General features: G+C 48.4%; 1 protein-coding gene across 1 annotated transcript; it reads right to left on the bottom strand.

The window, feature by feature from the left end:
* Window positions 1-526: 526 nt before the first annotated feature.
* On the bottom strand, window positions 527-25,674 carry LOC109880182 (DNA-binding protein RFX7-like). Its single transcript, XM_031801465.1, has 11 exons — window positions 25,506-25,674; window positions 23,871-23,904; window positions 20,734-20,819; window positions 17,283-17,327; window positions 16,909-17,031; window positions 14,375-14,576; window positions 11,706-11,916; window positions 10,065-10,372; window positions 9,160-9,341; window positions 5,362-7,249; window positions 527-4,114 (listed from the first exon to the last, which is right to left on the bottom strand). Exons 1-11 carry the CDS (start codon window positions 25,640-25,642, stop codon window positions 1,307-1,309), a joined length of 6,024 nt encoding a protein of 2,007 aa, XP_031657325.1. The 5' UTR covers window positions 25,643-25,674; the 3' UTR covers window positions 527-1,306.
* Between the last annotated feature and the right edge of the window lie 630 nt (window positions 25,675-26,304).

Here is a 26,304-nt window from a genome sequence, read left to right as displayed (position 1 = left end):
CTCGGAGTGTCATATTGGTTCTTCACCAGATAAGACTACCAGCACTAGCGAATCCAGCTCCTCTTCCTCATCCTTAAAATCCCTCTCCATCTCTTCCTAATTGAACAGTACAAGTAGCATATATAGACTGACATTTAAACTGTTCAGATATGAACCAGTATGCCATTGATTTGGTTTCAATATGATGCATGATGGAGATGTCTTCATTTCAGCACCTGGTAGCTTGTGGATGCTACCCTTTCAGTGTTCGGACATGGCAGGCAAATTTACTGCTAAAATGTAATGTGCGTGTTATTAAGTTGTCTTGGAATGTTGTATATTTCTGTTTGGATTCACTTTTGAAACACTAAAACAGGATACTACATCCTACAGCAAACGTGTGATTGTGTGATTGTGTGATCGAGTGATCGTGTGATTTTGTGATTATGTGAGTGTGATTATGTGAGTGTGATTATGTGAGTGTGATTGTGTGATTATGTGAGTGTGATTGTGTGAGTGTGATTATGTGAGTGTGATTGTGTGATTATGTGAGTGTGATTGTGTGAGTGTGATTGTGTGAGTGTGATTATGTGAGTGTGATTATGTGATCATGTGATTGTGTGATTTTGTGCCAGATGTCCTATGTGTTAGATGATTTCTGAATAAAACTATTGCATTATTGAATGAGTACACACAACATAGGAAGATATGGTTTAACTGTGTGATGTTCATTATACTGTACCTTGGGAAATCTACCCCCAATAACAAGTCTGCCACTGAAATGGACCCCTACTCCATATGTGCAGTACTCTTGATCAGAACCCTAGGGTGGCATTTCAGAAACAGACCACGTCTCGCTGACCACGTCTCGCTGACCACGTCTCGCTGTCCACGTCTCGCTGACCACACCACGTCTCAAGGACCACGTCTCAAGGACCACATCTCACAGTCCACGTCTCACAGTCCACGTCTCACAGACCATATCTTCCCTCACTTGAAATATACTCATTGATGATTTTATAGGAAGGTGAAATTAAGTGGTAATGTTTTGTGATTCAGATTTGTTAACAATAAAAGAGATTTCCAGGTTAGGATGGCACTTTTCCCTGGACAAACGGCCGAGAGTCCAGACGATTTTTTCTTCCCCTGACAAAACAATAAAAAAACTAAACCCCATAAATATATTTATTTTAAGCCAGTCTGTATCTGAATTGACACACCCTAGTCCCTATATTGTACACGGCTTCTGACTAGGGCCAATAGACAAAGACCCATAGTAAACTATATAAGAGAATGAGCTTCAATTCGTTCACACACAATAACATCATTAGCCCAACATCTCTACGGTAGTAGGCTGGTCTTTGCACTCCAGCCAGTCGAACGAGGAGTTCACAGTATCACTACATATCTGCTGAAACAGAGGATCGTTCTTCAGCTCTTCCAGTGTGGCGTCTTCGTACTGTTCTTGCTGTTGATTGGACGGATCGAACAGCAGGTCGGCGTCCAACGTGTTCAGGTCTGTGATGCTACTGGAGAGGTCGGAGGTCAGCCTGATGTCGTTGGTGAAGTCGGACGCCACAGCGGCGTTGAGTTCCGAGGCCACCTGACCAACCAGCTGAGAGCTAGGGTTGAGGCCTTCAGCGTGGACGTTGAGGCCGTCGTCACCTAACAGGTCTTTAACAGTGTTGTTGAAGTCTAGCTGTTGTTGTGCCTTGTCTTCTTCATCCTGTTGTTGTTGCTGCTGCTGGGTGGTGATGGACTGGAGGAGTTGGAACCCGGCTTGGGGAATCTGGAGCTGGGGACTCTGGAGCTGGGTGTGGGGACTCTGGAGCTGGGGTCTCTGGAGCTGGGCCTGGGGAATGTGGAGCTGGGGACTCTGGAGCTGGGGGTGGGGACTCTGGAGCTGGGTGTGGGGACTCTGGAGCTGGGGACTCTGGAGCTGGGTGTGGGGACTCTGGAACTGGGGACTCTGGAGCTGGGTGTGGGGACTCTGGAGCTGGGGACTCTGGAGCTGGGGGTGGGGAATCTGGAGCTGGGGACTCTGGAGCTGGGTGTGGGGACTCTGGAGCTGGGTGTGGGGACTCTGGAGCTGGGTGTGGGGACTCTGGAGCTGGGGACTCTGGAGCTGGGTGTGTGGACTTTGGAGCTGGGGTATGTGGAGCTGGGTGTGGGGACTCTGGAGCTGGGTGTGGGGACTCTGGAGCTGGGTGTGGGGACTCTGGAGCTGGGTGTGGGGACTCTGGAGCTGGGCCTGGGGAATGTGGAGCTGGGGATGAGGACTCTGGAGCTGGGCCTGGGGAGTGTGGAGCTGGGGCCTCAGGAGCTGGGGACTCAGGAGCAGCCTAGCCTGGGTTTGTAGTAGCTGGGCATGGAGCTGTCCTGAGGCCTCCTGAAGCTCCTGGATCTGCTGTAGCTCCAGGTCCACATCCTCACCACCAGGACCTGATTGTGCTTGGTTGAAGCTCATCTCCCCGTCGCCTCCTCCGGTACTGGTGAGATAACCCCCATGCTGCTGGAGCTCGAAAGAGGCAGGGCTGGAGCTGACAGTCTGCAGCTGAGACTGGTGGACGTTCCCCCCTCCTCCTCCATCTCCTCCAGTGGTGAAGCCCCCAGGGGCAGTATGACTCTGAGAATGGGTCTCCAGCATCTGGGTGAGGTTCATGCGGGCGGTATAGTTGGAAGGGAGGTTGTTGATGCCCAGGCCCCTCACAGTGTCGTTCACGTCAGAGTCCATCTTACTCAGGAGGACGTTGGTGATCTTAGTGGCATTACTCTGGTTCTGTTCCTGGATGCCCTGCATCTCCACAACGCTCTGCATCATGATGTTTAAGGGCACCGATTGGCTGCGCTGGGCCATGCTGTGGAGGTTGCCGCCCACCGATTGGCTGTTGGACAGAATGATGAGTATTTCCTGTGAGGTCATGGGGGAACTAAACTGCGAGACAACCAATCGAGTGGTAGTGCCGGCGTCGGGGGTTGTGACGGTACCGCTGAAGGTCATCTGACTCACGGCGGGGCTGACGCTGCGGCAACGGAAGGCCCCACCCCCGGATGACAAGGCTCCACCCTTGCTGTCCAATGGGGCAGGCACAGCGAAGCCCTCGTCCTGTTTGCTTGCCGTGTTGGTGGGTGTGGTCGATACGCTGGTCAACTGTTGTTGCACCGGAGAGATGGGGGTGAGATGTCCAAAATGGCTGCCGTCCTGTTGTCTGGACTGAGCCTGGAAAGACTGGCCACTGTGGCCCGGGACAGCGAAGGCATGCGGCTTACGGAAATGGTCATCCACTAGATCCTGGTAACTAGGCAGGAGTCCACCAAGGCTGTGGTTAGAGATGGATAACCCAGACCCTGGCCCTGCTCCGACTCCTCCAGTAGCTTCAGTACCACTACTGTTATAGCGGTTGTTGATCCACTCCAGTTTAGCCTTATCAGGGTGCGTGGCCATGGGTCTCTGCATGGGCTTGATGGGACTGGAGGAGACAGACACCATGGAGGCATCGTGGTAACCCCCTGCCATGCTGGAGTTGATAGGGGTGAAGGCAAACGGGTTCCTGCACTCCACCGGGCTGGGAGGGATGCCGCTAGAACAGTTAGACAGAGCGCTTATAGGGGTGTGTCGGCCTCCTAGAGGCCCCTCCACGGGCGTGATAGGGGCCATGCTGTGATGGCAACAGGGGCTCTCTCTGGTCAGCTCGTGCCCACCGAGAGTCATCTCCGTGGGGGTAGGGGTTGGAGTCAGGGTAGGGGTAATGCTGCTATGGGCAGACTGGTAGAAAGAGGAACTGTCCTCCTGGTGGTGAATGTTGAGGATGGGCCCCTGGGGGCCCCCAGGCTGGCCCTGGAGAGAGATATTATCCACACAGCTACTGAACAACGGCTGGAGGCCTTTCAGCTTCATCTGTTCCTCCATCTGAACCAGTTCCTCCACTATGCTGTCCTGGGTCATATCGTCATCGTTAAAGGAGAAGTAGTCCATGGTGGAGCCGTGCTGGGAGGCTGAGGAGGCAAAGTCCACCATCTCCTGGTGAATGCCAGATAACTGATCAGAGGAGTCTGAGGTCTGGGACATGATGTTGGAGAGTTGGTGTTGGTCCGTAGAACCCAGGGCCTGCTGCTTGGTGTGGTCTGCTGCGATCTAGAACAGAATGAAATAGAACATAACTTTATTGACAATCAAAAGGAGGAGGGACAATGTTTTATTGGTATTACCCAACAGGGATGATTTCAAAAAACATCAAATGACATTTTAATAAGAAATGTGTCCGGTCAATTGTTATAATATTGTGGAATGACACTTTAACAAACGTTTGTAAACTCCACAAATGAATTTTTTTTACCCTGATATACTGTACTAGAGACCCATAGAGACCCATATAGACCCATGTACTAGAGACCCATAGAGACCCATGTACTAGAGACCCATAGAGACCCAGAGACCCATAGAGACCCATGTACTAGAGACCCATAGACCCATAGAGACCCATAGAGACCCATAGAGACCCATAGAGACCCATAGAGACCCATGTACTAGAGACCCATAGAGACCCATGTACTAGAGACCCATAGAGACCCAGAGACCCATAGAGACCCATGTACTAGAGACCCATAGAGACCCAGACCCATAGAGACCCATAGAGACCCATGGAGACCCATAGACCCATAGAGACCCATAGAGACCCATGTACTAGAGACCTATAGAGACCCATAGAGACCCATGTACTAGAGACCCATAGAGACCCATGTACTAGAGACCCATAGAGACCCATGTACTAGAGACCCATAGAGACCCATGTACTAGAGACCCATAGAGTCCCATGTACTAGAGACCCATGGAGACCCATGTACTAGAGACCCAGAGACCCATAGAGACCCATGTACTAGAGACCCATGGAGACCCATGTACTAGAGACCCAGAGACCCAGACCCATAGAGACCCATGTACTAGAGACCCATAGAGACCCATAGAGACCCATGTACTAGAGACCCATGTACTAGAGACCCATAGAGACCCATGTACTAGAGACCCATAGAGTCCCATGTACTAGAGACCCATAGAGACCCATGTACTAGAGACCCAGAGACCCATGTACTAGAGACCCATAGAGACCCATGTACTAGAGACCCATAGAGACCCATGTACTAGAGACCCATAGAGACCCATGTACTAGAGACCCATAGAGACCCATGTACTAGAGACCCATAGAGACCCATGTACTAGAGACCCAGAGACCCATGTACTAGAGACCCATAGAGACCCATGTACTAGAGACCCATAGAGACCCATGTACTAGAGACCCATAGAGACCCATGTACTAGAGACCCATAGAGACCCATGTACTAGAGACCCATAGAGACACATAGTGGGTCATAATAAGCACTCACAGTCTGAGTGAAGGCCTGTTTCTGCAGCTCCTCCACATATTCTGCAGCTGACTCTTCCAACATTGTGCTTGTCATGTTCCCCATCACAGAGACAGAGTGTTGCTGTGCTCCTACTGCCATCCCAGAGACAGAGTGTTGCTGTGCTCCTACTGCCATCCCAGAGACAGAGTGTTGCTGTGCTCCTACTGCCATCCCAGAGACAGAGTGTTGCTGTGCTCCTACTGCCATCCCAGAGACAGAGTGTTGCTGTGCTCCTACTGCCATCCCAGAGACAGAGTGTTGCTGTGCTCCTACTGCCATCGCAGAGACCTCAGAGTGTTGCTGTGCTCCTACTGCCATCGCAGAGACCTTAGAGTGTTGCTGTGCTCCTACTGCCATCGCAGAGACCTCAGAGTGTTGCTGTGCTCCTACTGCCATCGCAGAGACCTCAGAGTGTTGCTGTGCTCCTAGTGCCATCCCAGAGACAGAGTGTTGCTGTGCTCCTACTGCCATCCCAGAGACAGAGTGTTGCTGTGCTCCTACTGCCATCCCAGAGACAGAGTGTTGCTGTGCTCCTACTGCCATCGCAGAGACCTCAGCGTGTTGCTGTGCTCCTACTGTCCCTGCTGTGATCTGCTGTAGTAAGGCCTGTTGCTGTTGTTTCTGCTGTTGTTGCTGTTGTTGTTGCTGCTGCTGCTGCTGCTCAGACACTGCGGTGGTGGTTGTCCCAGAGGCTTCAGTGCTACTGGTGTGACTGCTGACAGTGCTGAGACGTGGAGTTAGAGAGGACTGGTCTTCCTGTTTAACTAGCAGCAACGAGGAGGACTGGGGCTTCACACTGACAGTCTGAGAGGAGAAGGAGGAGATCTCTGCGTTCGCGACGGGCGAGTCAGACGGCGCCAGGATCTGCGTGGGCACTAGGTGTTGTTTCACCGTCACTCGACAGGGGGCGCTCTCCGGTCGGGCCGGCGTGCTTTGTCTGGCTGGGACCCTCTTGACAGCGGCGGTAACCACTGGTTTGGGGTCAAAGGTCACACCTAAAGGTTGCTGGGAGATGAAGACACGCTTCACAGGGATCACGTGGGAGGAATCCAGACCAGGGCCGGTTCGCTTCCGAGGACTCATAGAACGTGACGCACAGGAGGAGGAGTCTCTAGCAGTCAATAGGCTAACAGCCGATAAGCCATTGGACGAGGAGGACTTTCTGCTGACGCTAGGAGTGTTCTGATTGGCCGAGGGCACAACAGTCAGATAAAAAGGACAGTTGGCGGTGCTGCTGTTGTTATTGCTGTCCTGCTTGGTCTCTACCCTAATAGTCGCTGCATTGGTGGCAGAGGTGGGAGGGGAGCTAGAGGAAGGGTAGCTTTTGCTCCTGGCGGCAACTCTTTCAGGTCCTGGGGAGCATATGACCAGGAGCGAGGGTTCGCTGGACGCTCGGTACTTAGTGGCCCTCTCTGGACGATTGGACCCACCGGGGAACTTCTGTATCGTGCTCAGTTTACCAGAGTTAACGCCCGGGTTATTGTCAGTGATGATGGCCTCAGGAGCCACTGTGGAGACTGGGGCGCCAGGCCGTACTGCAGGGCATTGTGGGGTGGCTGTGGGGCCTCCCTGGCTCTGTCCTTGTTGCTGGACCTCCTCTAGGGCAGCGATGGTGGTAAAGGTGGTGGTGGTTCCCACCCCGGCCGAGGCTGAAGCTGGCCTGAGGACCATACTGTTACTGCTGGTACTGATAGTGTTGCTCGGGGTCAGGGAGATGGCGGTCATCTTGACCACGTTGACGTGGGAGCTGAGCTGGGGCTGGATCACGTGGTGGGTTTTCATGGGGCTGTTGGTGATGAGCAGGGTGGGGGGCGAACGCAGGGTGATGGCCCCCGTGGCAGAGGGCTTGGGGAGGATCTGGGGGTACCTGTGGCGTCAGGAGATGGAAATAGTTTATTAACACAAACAAAGGCAACTGAACTTTATAGGGCTGGTTTCTTGGACTAAAAAACATACTCAATGGAGAATGTTCATTGAATTAGCTTTTTAGCTACAAGGGCTATGATTGAGGGATGCTACTGTATCTAGAACCTGAAAGGGTTCTTCGGCTGTCCACATAGGAGAACCTTTTGAAGAACCTTTTTTGGTTGAAGTTAGAACCTCCAGTTAGAACTCTTTTGGTTCCAGTTAGAACCTCCAGTTAGAACCCTTTTGGTTCCAGTTAGAACCTCCAGTTAGAACCCTTTTGGTTCTAGTTAGAACCCTTTTGGTTCCAGTTAGAATCCTTTTGGGTTCCATGTAGAACCCTTTCCACAAAGGGTTGTAAGAATATTTTGAAGATAAATACACAACGCAGAGGACGAGAGGTCAATACAGTACTAAAGGTCAAGAGGACGAGAGGTCAATACAGTACTAAAGGTCAAGAGGACGAGAGGTCAATACAGTACTAAAGGTCAAGAGGACGAGAGGTCAATACAGTATTAAAGGTCAAGAGGACGAGAGGTCAATACAGTACTAAAGGTCAAGAGGACGAGAGGTCAATACAGTACTAAAGGTCAAGAGGACGAGAGGTCAATACAGTACTAAAGGTCATTGGAAATGTTTTTTATGTAATAGGGGATTAATGATCAATGGGTCAGAGAATTTCAGTCTGGGACTCATAGCTACATGGTAAGTTCTCATTGGTCCAAATTGTTTATACATTGAGCCTGAAATAGGATACTTGTTATTTGGCCATTGGCCCAGTTTTATTGCAAGGAATTCTAATTGGTCAACCACAGGCTAGGGTTGGGTTATAAAACTACATCCTGTCACTTTGTTCACTGGAGATAATCACTGAAGAGAATCACTGAGAGAGAATCACTGTGGAAAGAATCACTGAGGAAAGAATCACTGAAGAGAATCACTGTGGAAAGAATCACTGAGGAGAGAATCACTGTGGAAAGAATCACTGAGGAGAGAATCACTATGGAAAGAATCACTGAAGAGAATCACTGTGGAAAGAATCACTGAGGAGAGAATCACTGTGGAAAGAATCACTGAAGAGAATCACTGTGGAAAGAATCACTGAAGAGAGAATCACTGTGTAAAGAATCACTGAGGAGAGAATCACTGTGGAAAGAATCACTGAGGAGAGAATCACTGTGGAAAGAATCACTGAGGAGAGAATCACTGAAGAGAATCACTGAGGAGAGAATCACTGTGGAAAGAATCACTGAAGAGAATCACTGTGGAAAGAATCACTGAGGAGAGAATCACTGTGTAAAGAATCACTGAGGAGAGAATCACTGAAGACAGTCACTGAAGAGAATCACTGAAGAGAATCACTGAGGAGAGAATCACTGTGGAAAGAATCACTGAGGAGAGAATCACTGTGTAAAGAATCACTGAGGAGAGAATCACTGAAGACAGTCACTGAAGAGAATCACTGAAGAGAATCACTGAGGAGAGAATCACTGAAGACAGTCACTGAAGAGAATCACTGAAGAGAATCACTGAGGACAGGGGAGAATCAATACCTACCTCTCAGCATAACATCCATGATTTGTCCTCTTTGAATAATTGTTTTTTTTCTCCCCTGATTTGCTTTGGGGTCTGTGTCCTTGAAGAGTAACATCAACTGCTAACAGGGTTCTACATGGAACCCAAAAGGGTTCTACCAGGAACCAAAAAGGGTTATCATATGGGGACAGCTGAGGAACCCTTTTGGAACACTTTTTACTAAGAGTGTAGGGTGGGCTTAATCTGTGTCCGGAAAACCGTCCAATAGTTTATCTAAAGTATTCTGTAGAAATAAAATCTATTATTATGATAAATGGTGATGATTCTCATTATTACCTGTGCCTAGCCAGGCGGTCTCCCACGGGGCTGGCTGAGATGTTCTGGGGCGTTTTAGGGGACTGTCTGTGGGTCAGAGACTGGGTGTGGGTGACCACCTGGAAGTTAACTGTTGGCATGACCTTCCCCTCGGGGGACCCCACCGGGCTAGAGGATGTCATCAGCTGCCTGCTCCTCTGGACCTGCCGGGAGAAACACACAGTGGGAACATGTTAGACGACGGCCGCTTGTAATGCCAAGGGTCAGGGGTTAGATTCCCGAGGCCACCCACACGTAAAATGTATTCAGTGTGACTGTAAGCATCTGTTAAAAGATCTAGATGACTTATTATTATTATTACTGGTGAAGGAGGAAGTAATACTCCTCAGGCTTAGAATGTAGATCTGGGCCCAAGGTCATGTAGATCTGGGCCCAAGGTCATGTAGATCTGGGCTAAAGGTCATGTAGATCTGGGCCCAAGGTCATGTAGATCTGGGCCCAAGGTCATGTAGATCTGGGCCCAAGGTCATGTAGATCTGGGCCCAAGGTCATGTAGATCTGGGCCCAAGGTCATGTAGATCTGAGCCCAAGGTCATGTAGATCTGGGCCCAAGGTCATGTAGATCTGGGCCCAAGGTCATGTAGATCTGGGCCCAAGGTCATGTAGATCTGGGCCCACGGTCATGTAGCTCTGGGCCCAAGGTCATGTAGATCTGGGCCCAAGGTCATGTAGATCTGGCCAAATAGCAGAATTGTTCAGGAGCTATCCATCGCAGCGCCATTCTTGACATTCAATAAATTGTTGCCTTATCTTTCCTTTTAAAACTGAGCATGTCGTGAAAACCAGTATCAATCTTGTCTGATCTGTGTGTGTATCTGTGTGTGTGTGTGTGTGTATCTGTGCATACATATGTTATCCCATCGTACCGTGATGGGGCTGGGGACAGTTGACACCACAATACCAATGGTAGGTTGCGGTGAAAGCAGGGCAGGACTTCCACAGGGGATAGCTGGCCCTGGGGTGCTGGCCTCGGTCCTCCTGGCCTGGTTCTGTCCCTGGGCCTCTCCAGGCAGGGGGGAATGGAGCTTCTGCTCCTGCTGTTTCTTCTGGATCTTCCTCTGGAGCTGCTGCTTGGCGTCTACCGAGGGAGAGGCCAGCGTCTTCACCTGCGGCTGGAAGGACGAGGCCTCGGACGTGGGAACGAACGCAGAGGTTGGCGTGGGAGTCTTCAGACCTGGTGAGATATACAGATGAGAAAAGAGATTTCTCAACACGCCTGAGAAATGGGTTTTAAAAAATGTGTTGAACCAACTACAGCTTGACACACGAGCAAGACTCACAACTTCGTTCCCATCAACAGCCCGAGACCTAGCCCCGTTACGCGTGGTTGTCTGCTTAGAGTTGCCATGGACTTGGTGCCAATGTAGTGACCGTTGAGTGACTATTGACTGTTGAGCCCCCTGTTGACTGTGGCCATCAACAACACCCAATACCGTCTCTACCACCATCCCCATTAGCCATGCCTACCTGTACCTTCCATACCACCATCCCCATTAGCCATGTCTACCTGTACCTTCCATACCACCATCCCCATTAGCCATGCCTACCTGTACCTTCCATACCACCATCCCCATTAGCCATGCCTACCTGTACCTTCCATACCACCATCCCCATTAGCCATGCCTACCTGTACCTTCCATACCACCATCCCCATTAGCCATGCCTACCTGTACCTTCCATACCACCATCCCCATTAGCCATGCCTACCTGTACCTTCCATACCACCATCCCCATTAGCCATGCCTACCTGTACCTTCCATACCACCATCCCCATTAGCCTTGCCTACCTGTACCTTCCATACCACCATCCCCATTAGCCATGCCTACCTGTACCTTCCATACCACCATCCCCATTAGCCGTGCCTACCCGTACCTTCCATACCACCATCCCCATTAGCCATGCCTACCCGTACCTCCCATACCACCATCCCCATTAGCCATGCCTACCTGTACCTTCCAACCCACCATCCCCATTAGCCATGCCTACCTGTACCTTCCATACCACCATCTCCATTAGTCATGCCTACCTGTACCTTCCATACCACCATCCCCATTAGCCATGCCTACCCGTACCTTCCATACCACCATCCCCATTAGCCGTGCCTACCCGTACCTTCCATACCACCATCCCCATTAGCCATGCCTACCCGTACCTCCCATACCAACATCCCCATTAGCCATGCCTACCTGTACCTTCCAACCCACCATCCCCATTAGCCATGCCTACCTGTACCTTCCAACTCACCATCCCCATTAGCCGTGCCTACCTGTACCTTCCAACCCACCATCCCCATTAGCCATGCCTATCTGTACCTCCCATACCACCATCCCCATTAGCCATGCCTACCTGTACCTTCCATACCACCATCCCCATTAGCCATGCCTACCTGTACCTTCCATACCACCATCCCCATTAGCCATGCCTACCTGTACCTTCCATACCACCATCCCCATTAGCCATGCCTACCTGTACCTTCCATACCACCATCCCCATTAGCCATGCCTACCTGTGGGAGCCCCAGTCATGATGGTGAGGGCAGCCATAGACTTGGTTCCTATGTAGTGACTGTTGAGCAGGAAGCGAGATAGGTCCTCCACGGCATCAAACTGTCTGCTGAGGACCTTCTGAGCCCACTCACACACCAAGCCACAGGCCGCTGAGCGCATCTCATCCTCCGCACTGGGAGACAGGCCCGACGACGGCTCCATCGACTCACACTGGGGAGAAAAGGGTTAATTAAGTAGGGGAAGAGTTCAGATATGATATCCTGTCTGGAGTTTAGGGAAGAGGTCATTCAGATATGATATCCTGTCTGGAGTTTGGGGAAGAGTTCATTCAGATATGATATCCTGTCTGGAGTTTATGGAAGAGGTCATTCAGATATGATATCCTGTCTGGAGTTTGGGGAAGAGGTCATTCAGATATGATATCCTGTCTGGAGTTTATGGAAAAGGTCATTCAGATATGATATCCTGTCTGGAGTTTAGGGAAGAGGTCATTCAGATATGATATCCTGTCTGGAGTTTATGGAAGAGGTCATTCAGACTTGATATCCTGTCTGGAGTTTAGGGAAGAGGGTCATTCAGATATGATATCGTCTGGAGTTTGGGTGGATTTACTAGGAATGAGGTCAATTCCATTTAAATTCAGATCTAAACTGAAATTCAAATTCAAATTTTCCTCAACTTGCTTCTCAGTGAGATTTGGAATTGGATTATCAGTTTACTTCCTCAATTGAAATGGAACTGACCCCAACCCTGATGAAATGGAACTGACAACAACCCTGATGAAATGGAACTGACCCCAACCCCGATGAAATGGAACTGACCCCAACCCAGATGAAATGGAACTGACCCCAACCCCGATGAAATGGAACTGACCCCAACCCCGATGAAATGGTACTGACCCCAACCCTGATGAAATGGAACTGACCCCAACCCTGATGAAATGGAACTGACCCCAACCCTGATGAAATGGAACTGACCCCAACCCTGATGAAATGCAACTGACCCCAACCCTGATGAAATGCAACTAACGCCAACCCTGATGAAATGCAACTGACCCCAACCCTGATGAAATGGAACTGACCCCAACCCTGATGAAATGTAACTGACCCCAACCCGATGAAATGGAACTGACCCCAACCCCGATGAAATGGTACTGACCCCAACGCTGATGAAATGGAACTGACCCCAACCCTGATGAAATGGAACTGACCCCAACCCTGATGAAATGGAACTGACCCCAACCCTGATGAAATGGAACTGACCCCAACCCTGACGAAATGGAACTGACCCCAACCCTGACGAAATGGAACTGACCCCAACCATGATGAAATGGAACTGACCCAACCCTGATGAAAGGGGAACTGACCCCAACCCTGATGAAATGGAACTGACCCCAACCCTGATGAAATGGAACTGACCCCAACCCTGATGAAATGGAACTGACCCCAACCCTGATGAAATGGAACTGACCCAACCCTGATGAAAGGGGAACTGACCCCAACCCTGATGAAATGGAACTGACCCCAACCCTGATGAAATGGAACTGACCCCAACCATGATGAAATGGAACTGACCCAACCCTGATGAAAGGGGAACTGACCCCAACCCTGATGAAATGGAACTGACCCCAACCCTGATGAAATGGAACTGACCCCAACCCTGATGAAATGGAACTGACCCCAACCCTGATGAAATGGAACTGACCCCAACCCTGATGAAATGGAACTGACCCCAACCCTGACGAAATGGAACTGACCCCAACCATGATGAAATGGAACTGACCCAACCCTGATGAAAGGGGAACTGACCCCAACCCTGATGAAATGGAACTGACCCCAACCCTGATGAAATGGAACTGACCCCAACCCTGATGAAATGGAACTGACCCCAACCCTGACGAAATGGAACTGACCCCAACCATGATGAAATGGAACTGACCCAACCCTGATGAAAGGGGAACTGACCCCAACCCTGATGAAATGGAACTGACCCCAACCCTGATGAAATGGAACTGACCCCAACCCTGATGAAATGGAACTGACCCCAACCCTGATGAAATGGAACTGACCCCAACCCTGATGAAATGGAACTGACCCAACCCTGATGAAAGGGGAACTGACCCCAACCCTGATGAAATGGAACTGACCCCAACCCTGATGAAATGGAACTGACCCCAACCCTGATGAAATGGAACTGACCCCAACCCTGATGAAATGGAACTGACCCCAACCCTGATGAAATGGAACTGACCCCAACCCTGATGAAATGGAACTGACCCCAACCCTGATGAAATGGAACTGACCCCAACCCTGATGAAATGGAACTGACCCCAACCCAGATGAAATGGAACTGACCCCAACCCTGATGAAATGGAACTGACCCCAACCCCGATGAAATGGAACTGACCCCAACCCTGATGAAATGGAACTGACCCCAACCCCGATGAAATGGAACTGACCCCAACCCTGATGAAATGGAACTGACCCCAACCCTGATGAAATGGAACTGACCCCAACCCTGATGAAATGGAACTGACCCCAACCCTGATGAAATGGAACTGACCCCAACCCTGATGAAATGGAACTGACCCCAACTCTAAATGTAGTTGTTCTGAAATTATTATGGTCACTTCCTGGCAATAAATAAATAAATCATCATGTAAACTTACCCCGTCGCCTGATTTTTGTAAGTCCAGGTTGGGCAGAGAAGGCATGTGAACAAAAGCTTTCTTCCTCAGTCCACTATAACAGTATTTAGATTTGCCTCTCATGCCCAGGCGGCGAGCCTTCATGTTGGGAAAGACGTTCTTCATGATCTTTCCAAAGTCTGCAGCACTCAGTGGGTGGTAGGCAAGACTGTCACAGTAGCTCCTGAAACACATTCACAACATGATAGACATGGCTTGTATTAAACCAATACGATCTGTACATGTTGAGTTGTTCCTAACCACTGTGCTCTGCCCCTGCATTGCTTGCCATCTCTGAGGGTTTTAGGCTGATGTGAAAAGGGCTTTATAAAAATACATTTGATTGACAGAAAGAAACACACTAAAGTTAGATGATTCTCTAGTGAATATAAGATTTAATTTTACCTTTATTTAACCAGGCAAGTCAGTTAAGAACACATTCTTATTTTCAATGACGGCCTGGGAACAGTGGGTTAACTGCCTGTTCAGGGGCAGAACAACAGATTTGTACCTGGTCAGCTCGGGGGTTTGAACTCGCAACCTTCCGGTTACTAGTCCAACGCTCTAACCACTAGGCTACGCTGCCGCCCCAGCGTAGCCTAGATACACAAATACACTGCTCAACAAAATAAAGGGAACACTTAAACAACACAATGTAACTCCAAGTCAATCACACTTCTGTGAAATCAAACTGTCCACTTAGGAAGCAACACTGATTGACAATAAATTTCACATGCTGTTGTGCAAATGGAATAGACAACAGGTGGAAATTATAGGCAATTAGCAAGACACCCCCAATAAAGGAGTGGTTCTGCAGGTGGTGACCACAGACCACTTCTCAGTTCCTATGCTTCCTGGCTGATGTTTTGGTCACTTTTGAATGCTGGTGGTGCTTTCACTCTAGTGGTAGCATGAGACGGAGTCTACAACCCACACAAGTGGCTCAGGTAGTGCAGCTCATCCAGGATGGCACATCAATGCGAGCTGTGGCAAGAAGGTTTGCTGTGGCTGTCAGCGTAGAGTCCAGAGCATGGAGGCGCTACCAGGAGACGGGCCAGTACATCAGGAGACGTGGAGGAGGCCGGAGGAGGGCAACAACCCAGCAGCAAGACCGCTACCTCCGCCTTTGTGCAAGGAGGAGCAGGAGGAGCACTGCCAGAGCCCTGCAAAATGACCTCCAGCAGGCCACAAATGTGCATGTGTCTGCTCGGTCAGAAACAGACTCCATGAGGGTGGTATGAGGGCCCGACGTCCACAGGACGTTTGGCATTTGCCAGAGAACACCAAGATTGGCATTTGCCAGAGAACACCAAGATTGGCAAATTCGCCACTGGCGCCCTGTGCTCTTCACAGATGAAAGCAGGTTCACACTGAGCACGTGACAGACGTGACAGTGTCTGGAGACGCCGTGGAGAACGTTCTGCTGCCTGCAACGTCCTCCAGCATGACCGGTTTGGCGGTGGGTCAGTCATGGTGTGGAGTGGCATTTCTTTGGGGGGCCGCACAGCCCTCCATGTGCTCGCCAGAGGTAGCCTGACTGCCATTAGGTACCGAGATGAGATCCTCAGACCCCCCTTCCTGGACCATATGCTGGTGCGGTTGGCCCTGGGTTCCTCCTAATGCAAGACAATGCTAGACCTCATGTGGCTGTAGTGTGTCAGCAGTTCCTGCAAGAGGAAGGCATTGATGCTATGGACTGGCCCGCCCGTTCCCCAGACCTGAATCCAATTGAGCACATCTGGAACTTCATGTCTCGCTCCATCCACAGACTGTCCAGGAGTTGGCGGATGTTTTAGTCCAGGTCTGGGAGACCATCCGCCACCTCATCAGGAGCATGCCCAGGTGTTGAAGGGAGGTCATACAGGCACGTGGAGGCCACACACACACTACTGAGCCTCATTTTGACTTGTTTTAAGGACATTACATCAAAGTTGGATCAGCCTGTAGTGTGGTTTTCCACTTTAATTTTGTGTGACTCCAAATCCAGACCTCCATAAATTTGATTTCCATTGATCATTTTTGTGTGATTTTGTTGTCAGCACATTCAACTAATGTAAAGAAAACAGTATTTAATAAGAATATTTCATTCATTCAGATCTAGGATGTGTTATTTTAGTGTTCCCTTTATTTTTTTGAGCAGTGTATAATAAATGTAAACATGGCAAATAAACGGACAACTTTTTTGAACTTGGGATGATTTTTTTCCTATCGAGGATTTTGGCACCAGGCACATTCATCAAACCATTCCTTCAACGGGACCAACCACTACTAATAGACTCAACGGCCGCTGTCCCAGACACAGTCCAGGAATCACTTTCTATGGAGATTCTGTACGGAGAAACCAGGTAGGGTTGCCAAATTCCAGTACCTTTCCTCAAAAATACCCAGCTTTCCCAGAATTCCTGGTTGGAGGATTTAAGATTTTTTGCTTTATTCCTTTTTGCTTCCTGGAATCTTCTAACCAGGATTTCTGGAAAACCTTTTTCTGGAAAACCCTATGTACAGGCCATACTCACTTGTACTCGTCGTACACCTCTTGCTTTGGCAGTGATGTCTCAGGGTGCTCCTCTAGGTGATTGCGGATCCAGTTGAAAGCGTACATCTGCTGTGTTCGGCTGGACGACATGCCACTCTGGTCACTGAAACGGGTTCAAGTTACACCGACACGAGCAGGTTAGTGGTGAAACAACCCGCGAAACTGAAAACGTTCTTGTGACGTGTTTGACCTTAGAGAAAAAAACGTCTCCCGTTTTGTTTGGATTTCTTTCAGGGAATAGTGTGTGTGTGTGTGTGTGTGTGTGTGTGTGTGTGTGTGTGTGTGTGTGTGTGTGTGTGTGTGTGTGTGTGTGTGTGTGTGTGTGTGTGTGTGTGTGTGTAATGTAGTAAGTACCATAGTCCCGGAGTGGAGGCTCTCTGGTTCTCAGTCCTAGCGATGCTGCGGTGTTGAAGAGTTGAGGGTAGCGGATAGATAAAGATTAGCGTAACAAATTCAGAACACGGAAAGCAAATAGCAAATCAATCGTTATACTAGTATCCCTTCATCATCGTACAAATAAACATAACCCTAACCACAATACAGAGAGTGCAGTGTTGAATATTGATGCAAAGGAATTGTTGAGAAAGTTTTTTTTCTCTCGAATGAATGCGTCCTGCTTATAGAGCCCTGCACGAGAATTCATTTTAAGCCCCGCCCACCCATGCCTGGGAAGTTCAGGCCATACCTTACCCATGCCTGGGACGTTCAGGCCATACCCTACCCATGCCTGGGACGTTCAGGCCATACCCTACCCATGCCTGGGACGTTCAGGCCATACCCTACCCATGCCTGGGACGTTCAGGCCATACCCTACCCATGCCTGGGAAGTTCAGGCCATACCCTACCCATGCCTGGGACGTTCAGGCCATACCCTACCCATGCCTGGGACGTTCAGGCCATACCCTACCCATGCCTGGGAAGTTCAGGCCATACCCTACCCGTGCCTGGGACGTTCAGGCCATACCCTACCCGTGCCTGGGAAGTTCAGGCCATATCATACCCATGCCTGGGACGTTCAGGCCATACCCTACCCATGCCTGGGACGTTCAGGCCATACCTTACCCATGCCTGGGACGTTCAGGCCATACCCTACCCATGCCTGGGACGTTCAGGCCATACCCTACCCATGCCTGGGACGTTCAGGCCATACCCTACCCATGCCTGGGACGTTCAGGCCATACCCTACCCATGCCTGGGAAGTTCAGGCCATACCCTACCCATGCCTGGGACGTTCAGGCCCTACCCTACCCATGCCTGGAACGTTCAGGCCATACCCTACCCATGCCTGGGACGTTCAGGCCATACCCTACCCATGCCTGGGAAGTTCAGGCCATACCCTACCCATGCCTGGGACGTTCAGGCCATACCCTACCCATGCCTGGGAAGTTCAGGCCATACCCTACCCATGCCTGGGACGTTCAGGCCATACCCTACCCATGCCTGGGACGTTCAGGCCATACCCTACCCAGGCCTGGGAAGTTCAGGCCATACCCCACCCAGGCCTGGGACGTTCAGGCCATACCCTACCCATGCCTGGGACGTTCAGGCCATACCCTACCCATGCCTGGGACGTTCAGGCCATACCCTACCCATGCCTGGGACGTTCAGGCCATACCCTACCCATGCCTGGGAAGTTCAGGCCATACCCTACCCATGCCTGGGACATTCAGGCCATACCCTACCCATGCCTGGGACGTTCAGGCCATACCCTACCCATGCCTGGGACGTTCAGGCCATACCGTACCCATGCCTGGGACGTTCAGGCCATAACCTACCCATGCCTGGGATGTTCAGGCCATACCCTACCCATGCCTGGGAAGTTCAGGCCATACCCTACCCATGCCTGGGACATTCAGGCCATACCCTACCCATGCCTGGGACGTTCAGGCCATACCCTACCCATGCCTGGGAAGTTCAGGCCATACCCTACCCATGCCTGGGAAGTTCAGGCCATACCCTACCCATGCCTGGGACGTTCAGGCCATACCCTACCCATGCCTGGGGCGTTCAGGCCATACCCTACCCATGCCTGGGAAGTTCAGGCCATACCCTACCCATGACTGGGAAGTTCAGGCCATACCCTACCCATGCCTGGGACGTTCAGGCCATACCCTACCCATGCCTGGGACGTTCAGGCCATACCCTACCCATGCCTGGGAAGTTCAGGCCATACCCTACCCATGCCTGGGAAGTTCAGGCCATACCCTACCCATGCCTGGGACGTTCAGGCCATAACCTACCCATGCCTGGGACGTTCAGGCCATACCCTACCAATGCCTGGGACGTTCAGGCCATACCCTACCCATGCCTGGGACGTTCAGGCCATACCCTACCCATGCCTGGGACGTTCAGGCCATACCCTACCCAGGCCTGGAAAGTTCAGGCCATACCCTACCCATGCCTGGGACGTTCAGGCCATACCCTACCCATGCCTGGGACGTTCAGGCCATACCCTACCCAGGCCTGATTACTTCTGCCAAATTTATGGCCCTGCCCGAAATCCGAAATCCATGAGCTGCTCCTCTCTGTCTGTCACTAGCTCCCTGCGCGCAGCTCGCTCTGCATGCGCTCTGCTCTGAGTCTGTGAGTAACCATAGCAACGGCTCGGCTTGGGCTCTGCTCTGCTCAACGAAGAGACACCAGGAAGCAGTTAGCTACTTTTCATTACTCTAAACTCTGACAAAGAAATGACCTGTCTTGTATTTGATGAGGTTGAAGCGCTTCTGACATCATGTTATGATCTTAGTCAGATGTGACTGTACTGCAGCAGCAGAGCCTGAGAAAATGGCTCAGCTTCAAAATGTTACCCTAGTTAATGAGACAACAGATCCTACAGTACCCTGGTTAATGAGACAACAGACCCTACCGTACCCTAGTTATTGATGAGACAACAGACCCTACAGTACCCTAGTTATTGATGAGACAACAGACCCTACAGTACCCTAGTTATTGATGAGACAACAGACCCTACCGTACCCTAGTTATTGATGAGACAACAGACCCTACCGTACCCTAGTTATTGATGAGACAACAGACCCTACAGTACCCTAGTTAATGAGACAACAGACCTACCGTACCCTAGTTAATGAGACAACAGACTCTACCGTACCCTAGTTATTGATTAGACAACAGACTCTACCGTACCCTAGTTAATGAGACAACAGACCCTACCGTACCCTAGTTAATGATGAGACAACAGACCCTACCGTACCCTAGTTAATGATGAGACAACAGACCTTACCGTACCCTAGTTATTGATGAGACAACAGACCCTACCGTACCCTAGTTATTGATGAGACAACAGACCCTACCGTACCCTAGTTAATGAGACAACAGACTCTACCGTACCCTAGTTATCAATGAGACAACAGACCCTACCGTACCCTAGTTATTGATGAGACAACAGACTCTACCGTACCCTAGTTAATGATGAGACAACAGACCCTACCGTACCCTAGTTATTGATGAGACAACGGACCCTACCGTACCCTAGTTAATGATGAGACAACAGACCCTACGGTACCCTAGTTATCAATGAGACAACAGACCCTACCGTACCCTAGTTATTGATAAACAACAGACTCTACCGTACCCTAGATATTGATGAGACAACAGACCCAGCTTCAATGGTAAATGGTCCTGTATGGCTCAGTTGGTAGAGCAAGGCCCTTACAATGCCTGGACTGCAGGTTTGATTCCAGGGGGCCACCCATACAAAACATTTAGTTTCCTTGGGATAAAAGCATCTGCAACATGACATATATATTATTAATAAATGAGAGAAAAAGGAAAAAGAAGAAGTTACCTTTTATCATTGCCATTGCTGGGACCAGAAGGCAACTTCAAGTAGAGGTAGAGTTTTTCGATGTCTGTAAACTTCTCAACATCTTGCTGTGAAATGAGAGGTAGTAGAGAAAAGGGACACAAAACATTTAGTATTAACATACTATATTGCTATGACCATGGGAACCAACCAGCTTCACTGTTGCCAGTTACTACCTGCTTTAGTGGAATGTACTGCTTGTAGTTTCAGGTAACTGCCAAAATAAAGCAAACTCCAACATTAGAGTGTCTTAATAGGTTGTTGGGGGGCCACTACGAGCCGCCAGAACAGATTCAATGCTCATTGACATGGATTCCACAAGTGTCTGGAACTCTATTGGAGGGATGAGACACCATTCTTCCAAGAGAAATTGCATAATTTGGTGATTTGTTGATGGTGGTGGAAAACGCCGTCTCAGGTACAGCTGTAGTATCTCGGCAGGTAGCCTAGTGGTTAGAGCATTGGCCCAGTAACCAAAAGGTTGCTAGATCGAATCCCTGAACTAACAGGATCTGTTGTTGGGGGCATTGTCATCTGACGGGGGCATTGTCATCTGACAGGGCCATAACCACGGTAGCCAAAATAATCGACTTCCCAGCTATTTTTATACATGACCCGAAGCATGATGAGATGTTAATTATTCAATTAACTCAGGAATCACACCTGTGTGGAAGCACCTGCTTTCAATATACTTTGTGAGTGTTGCCATTATTTTGGCAGTTACCTGTCAGTCTTTCTAGATAAGACTAAAATGTCATGTAAATGTGGCTATTATGATAATCAAAACACTACACATGTTGTTGGCTCACTGACAACACGTCTTAGATTCCTACTACACATGTAGCTGGCTCACTGACAACACATCTTAGATTCCTACTACACATGTAGCTGGCTCACTGACAACACGTCTTAGATTCCTACTACACATGTAGCTGGCTCACTGACAACACGTCTTAGATTCCTACTACACATGTAGCTGGCTCACTGACAACACATCTTAGATTCCTACTACACATGTAGCTGGCTCACTGACAACACGTCTTAGATTCCTACTACACACGTTGCTGGCTCACTGACAACACGTCTTAGATTCCTACTACACATGTAGCTGGCTCACTGACAACACATCTTAGATTCCTACTACACATGTAGCTGGCTCACTGACAACACGTCTTAGATTCCTACTACACATGTAGCTGGCTCACTGACAACACATCTTAGATTCCTACTACACATGTAGCTGGCTCACTGACAACACATCTTAGATTCCTACTACACATGTTGCTGGCTCACTGACAACACGTCTTAGATTCCTACTACACATGTTGCTGGCTCACTGACAACACGTTTTAGATTCCTACTACACATGTAGCTGGCTCACTGACAACACGTCTTAGATTCCTACTACACAGACGACACCCCGCATCCTTTTCAATTGGTTTCTAAAGTTTTCATGAATATCACCACTTCCTCCTCTATTTGCCTCTTTGTTGTTTAGGGAAGCGATACTTATGAATGAGATGAGAGTTGTCAGCCGATCAGCTGAGAATAAAATAGCAATTTACTGGATTTCACCACCGCCCGCTTGTTAGCCGTCGCCCGCTTGTTAGCCGTCGCCCTCTTGTTAGCCGTTGTTAGCCGTCTAGCGCTTGTTAGCCGTTGTTAGCCGTCTATCGCTTGTTAGCCGTCGCCCGCTTGTTAGCCGTCTACCGCTTGTTAGCCGTCGCCCTCTTGTTAGCCGTCTACCGCTTGTTAGCCGTCGCCCTTTTGTTAGCCGTCTACCGCTTGTTAGCCGTTGTTAGCCGTCTACCGCTTGTTAGCCGTTGTTAGCCGTCTATCGCTGGTTAGCCGTCGCCCGCTTGTTAGCCGTCTACCGCTTGTTAGCCGTCGCCCTCTTGTTAGCCGTCTACCGCTTGTTAGCCGTCGCCCTTTTGTTAGCCGTCTACCGCTTGTTAGCCGTTGTTAGCCGTCTACCGCTTGTTAGCCGTTGTTAGCCGTCTACCGCTTGTTAGCCGTTGTTAGCCGTCTACCGCTTGTTAGCCGTCTGCCGCTTGTTAGCCGTCTACGGCTTGTTAGCCGTTGTTAGCCGTCTACCGCTTGTTAGCCGTCTACCTCTTGTTAGCCGTCGCCCGCTTGTTAGCCGTCTACCGCTTGTTAGCCGTCTACCGCTTGTTAGCCGTCTACCGCTTGTTAGCCGTTGTTAGCCGCCGCCCGCCACTGTCTTTTCTAACAATTTAGGCTGGTCTATAGTCTTTCATTCTATTATGATTGACACAAGTAGGTCATACATATCATATCAGTAAGGCTTATTATTACCAGGATTGTGTTTATTAAGCACACAAATGGACCGACATTGTAAGGAACTACCTGGACTTGTCCGATAAGAATCTAATGTTGTTTGCATTTCGTTGAAAAAACACTTTGCTTTGGTTGTGCCCAGATGAACACGACCCAGGTTAAGACTGTGTCTGATGACACAGCGTAACATGATCAAGCCAACACCAGACCAGACAGAGACATGACAGAATCTTAGCACAGCCACTCATTACTCTGAGACACGGGGTGACAGGTTGAACAGACCAGACAGAGAGACTCTCTGTCATGCTCTCTAAGTTGACACAGACAAGCTACTGTAGATATAATAATAATAATAATAACACATTCAGTGATCCCTTCAGGGTTGGGGTCAATTCCATTTCAATTACAGTGAATCCAGAAAGTAAAAAAAATCCTATTCTAATACCAAAATGTCTTAATTGAAAAGCATTAAAAAGAATTTGAAATTTCAGTGTCCTTCCTGAATTGGAATTTAAATGGAATTGACACCAAACTTCGATAGCTTTATCTGCCTTATGACATTATGAAGGCTCATAACTACATGCTTATAACCTGCATTATACCGGCATCATTTAAATAAAGTGTTACTGAAACACAGTTGTACTAGCAATTTCTGATATTTCTATGCCATATTCTTCAAAAACCCACAAGGAAATCTAAAGCATCACTAGTTTGGTGCGTTCCGGTAGATGTGCACCTTTAAACTAGTCTAAAGTCTTGTTTTTTCACTCTGCATCTAAGACATAAGCTGATATCTATCTATGGCAATCACAACTACTCACCAATATGTTGTCCACTTTTGACTGGACAGACTTGCTACAATGAGAGAGAGAGAAAAATAAAGAGAGAGAGAGAGAGAGAGAGAGAAGGGGGGGAGAGGGGGGAATAGAGAGAGAGAGAGAGAGGGGAGAGGGGGGAATAGAGAGAGAGAGAGAGAGAGAGAGAGAGAGGGGGGAAAGAGAAAGGGAAAGAGACAGTGGAAAAAGGCAGTAGCATAACAAACATGTTCTCAGGTCAGTACAAGCCCTCAATTCCACAACACAGCATGTTGCGTTTACATCATAGCAATAGAATAGAAAGGGCCCCCGAGGCCCTATGGCCTACCTACACCCTATTCACATGTGATAGGATATGATGTGATAGGATATGATGTGATAGGATATGATGGCATATGATGTCATAGAATATAATGTGATAGAATATGACAAGATATGATACGATATGATAGGATCAGATTTGATAGGATATGATGTGATAGGATATGATAGCATATGATGTGATAGAATATGATGTGATAGAATATGACAAGATATGATAGGATATGATAGGATAAGATTTGATAGGATATGATGTGATAGAATATGACAAGATATGATAGGATATGATAGAATATGACATGGTATGATATGATAGAATATGATATGATAGAATATGATATGATAGAATATGATAGGATATGATAGAATATGATATGATAGAATATTACAGGATATGATAGAATATGATATGATAGAATATGATAGGATATGATAGATAGGATATGATAAAATATGTTATGAAAGGATATGATAGGATAGAATATGATATGATAGAATATGATATGATAGAATAATATGATAGGATATGATAGAATATGATAGGATATGATAAAATATGTTATGAAAGGATATGATAGGATAGGATATGATAGGATATGATAGGATATGATATGAAAGGATATGATATAATATGATATGATAGAATATGATAGGATATGATAGAATATCGTATATCCCACCTAGCCACGGTAGTTGTATTATTATATAGGACAGGTCTCATCAACAAGAATACGGAACAAGTCCATGCTGTGCCCAAACACTGGATTCAATGGCATTATGGGTAATTTATGTCATGGACATATAGCTGGCTAATCATACTGCAGGTTTATGACTATCATTAGGCATGCATACATGTAGCTAGCTAGCTATTACACACACATGACATTATCAATGTTAGCTAGCTAGTTGTCATGTTGTAGCTAGCAAGCTACAGAGAGTGTGTGTGTGTGTGTGTGTACAGACAGCTATTTCACTGTCTGGAAAATTGGCTAGCTATCTAGGCTAACTAGCAGCAATCATTTCACAACCAGCCCCACAGCCCTAGCAAGGAGAGATGCCCAATATTAGCTAGTTAGCTAGCTAACAAACTAAACGCAATTAACATTCTACTACTAGCTAGTTAAAAACACATCATTTTAGTTAGCTATCAGCTAGCTACATATTGATTAGCTAACGAATCCAATATCTAAATGAGAGCGAGCTCCTGATCTGTCATCATGTTGTACCTGTGCAGCACTGTGGCTAATTTATAAGCGAGTGAAGTGTGTATAGTGTATGTGTGTGTGCATTGGTCTTTGAATGCATTGCTACATGTCTTACCAAATTGAATTCTTAATTTTGTACTGCAACGCATTGGCCTCAGGGCCCTGGAGTTCTGGTACTAGTGTTGGAAAAGAGCCCAATACCGAGTTGAGCTTCAGCTGACCATGTTGTTGTTGTTCATCTTCATCGGCCATCACGACGATATTCTCATTGAGGGGAGGTGGTTTGGTCGGGGGGGGGGGGGGGGGGGGGGGTTTAACAAGTAGGCCTGATTCTATATGCCTTGATATAGCGCTGCATCCCTGGCTGTGTGGCTGTGCATGACGCCGGAGCGGAGTACCCACCGTCTGATGATGAAGAGCGTATAATCTCTGAATAACCATCCACCCCTTTAGCTAGGAGAACCTACTGGATCGACGATAGACCATGTCGGTTAAGGCTATGATTTGACAGCACTTGAAATGTAGAAAAGAAAAGAAAACAGCATGCGGGAATAAAAAAATTAAAAAGTGATTATTTTGCAGAGAGAAGTTGACCACTGCCGCAATCAGCGAGCGCGCCTGCAGCAGGCTCCGGCTCCAGAGGCGCATGCGCAGTAACTGATGGAATGGAATGAAGCTGACAATATAATTCCGCCCAGATACAGCATCAATATTTCGTTTATTAAATTAATAATAACAGTATAGTAACTGTATAATGACCGTTGTAGTAATAACAATATTATAGCAGAATAACATTATAATACGTGTATTTGAATAAAGTCTTTACCAGTGGTGGAAAAAATACCAATTTTCATTCTTGGACCGATCTTCAAGTTCTCTATTTAAAAGTTCTCTATTTAAAAAATGTAGTTAAT

The sequence above is a fragment of the Oncorhynchus kisutch genome, linkage group LG22 (genome assembly GCF_002021735.2).
Source record: "Oncorhynchus kisutch isolate 150728-3 linkage group LG22, Okis_V2, whole genome shotgun sequence".
Taxonomy (NCBI): domain Eukaryota; kingdom Metazoa; phylum Chordata; class Actinopteri; order Salmoniformes; family Salmonidae; genus Oncorhynchus; species Oncorhynchus kisutch.
This window is presented reverse-complemented; position numbering and strand designations above follow the sequence as displayed.

Excerpts from the sequence above, each read along its gene's own strand:
- LOC109880182 (XM_031801465.1), bottom strand. The coding sequence starts at position 25,642 with ATGGCCGATGAAGATGAACAACAACAACATGGTCAGCTGAAGCTCAAC. Across the intron at positions 17,032-17,282 it reads GCCTCCACTCCGGGACTATG|TGACCAGAGTGGCATGTCGT; the intron begins GTACTTACTACA and ends AACCCGTTTCAG. Across the intron at positions 4,115-5,361 it reads AACAGGCCTTCACTCAGACT|ATCGCAGCAGACCACACCAA; the intron begins GTGAGTGCTTAT and ends ATTCTGTTCTAG.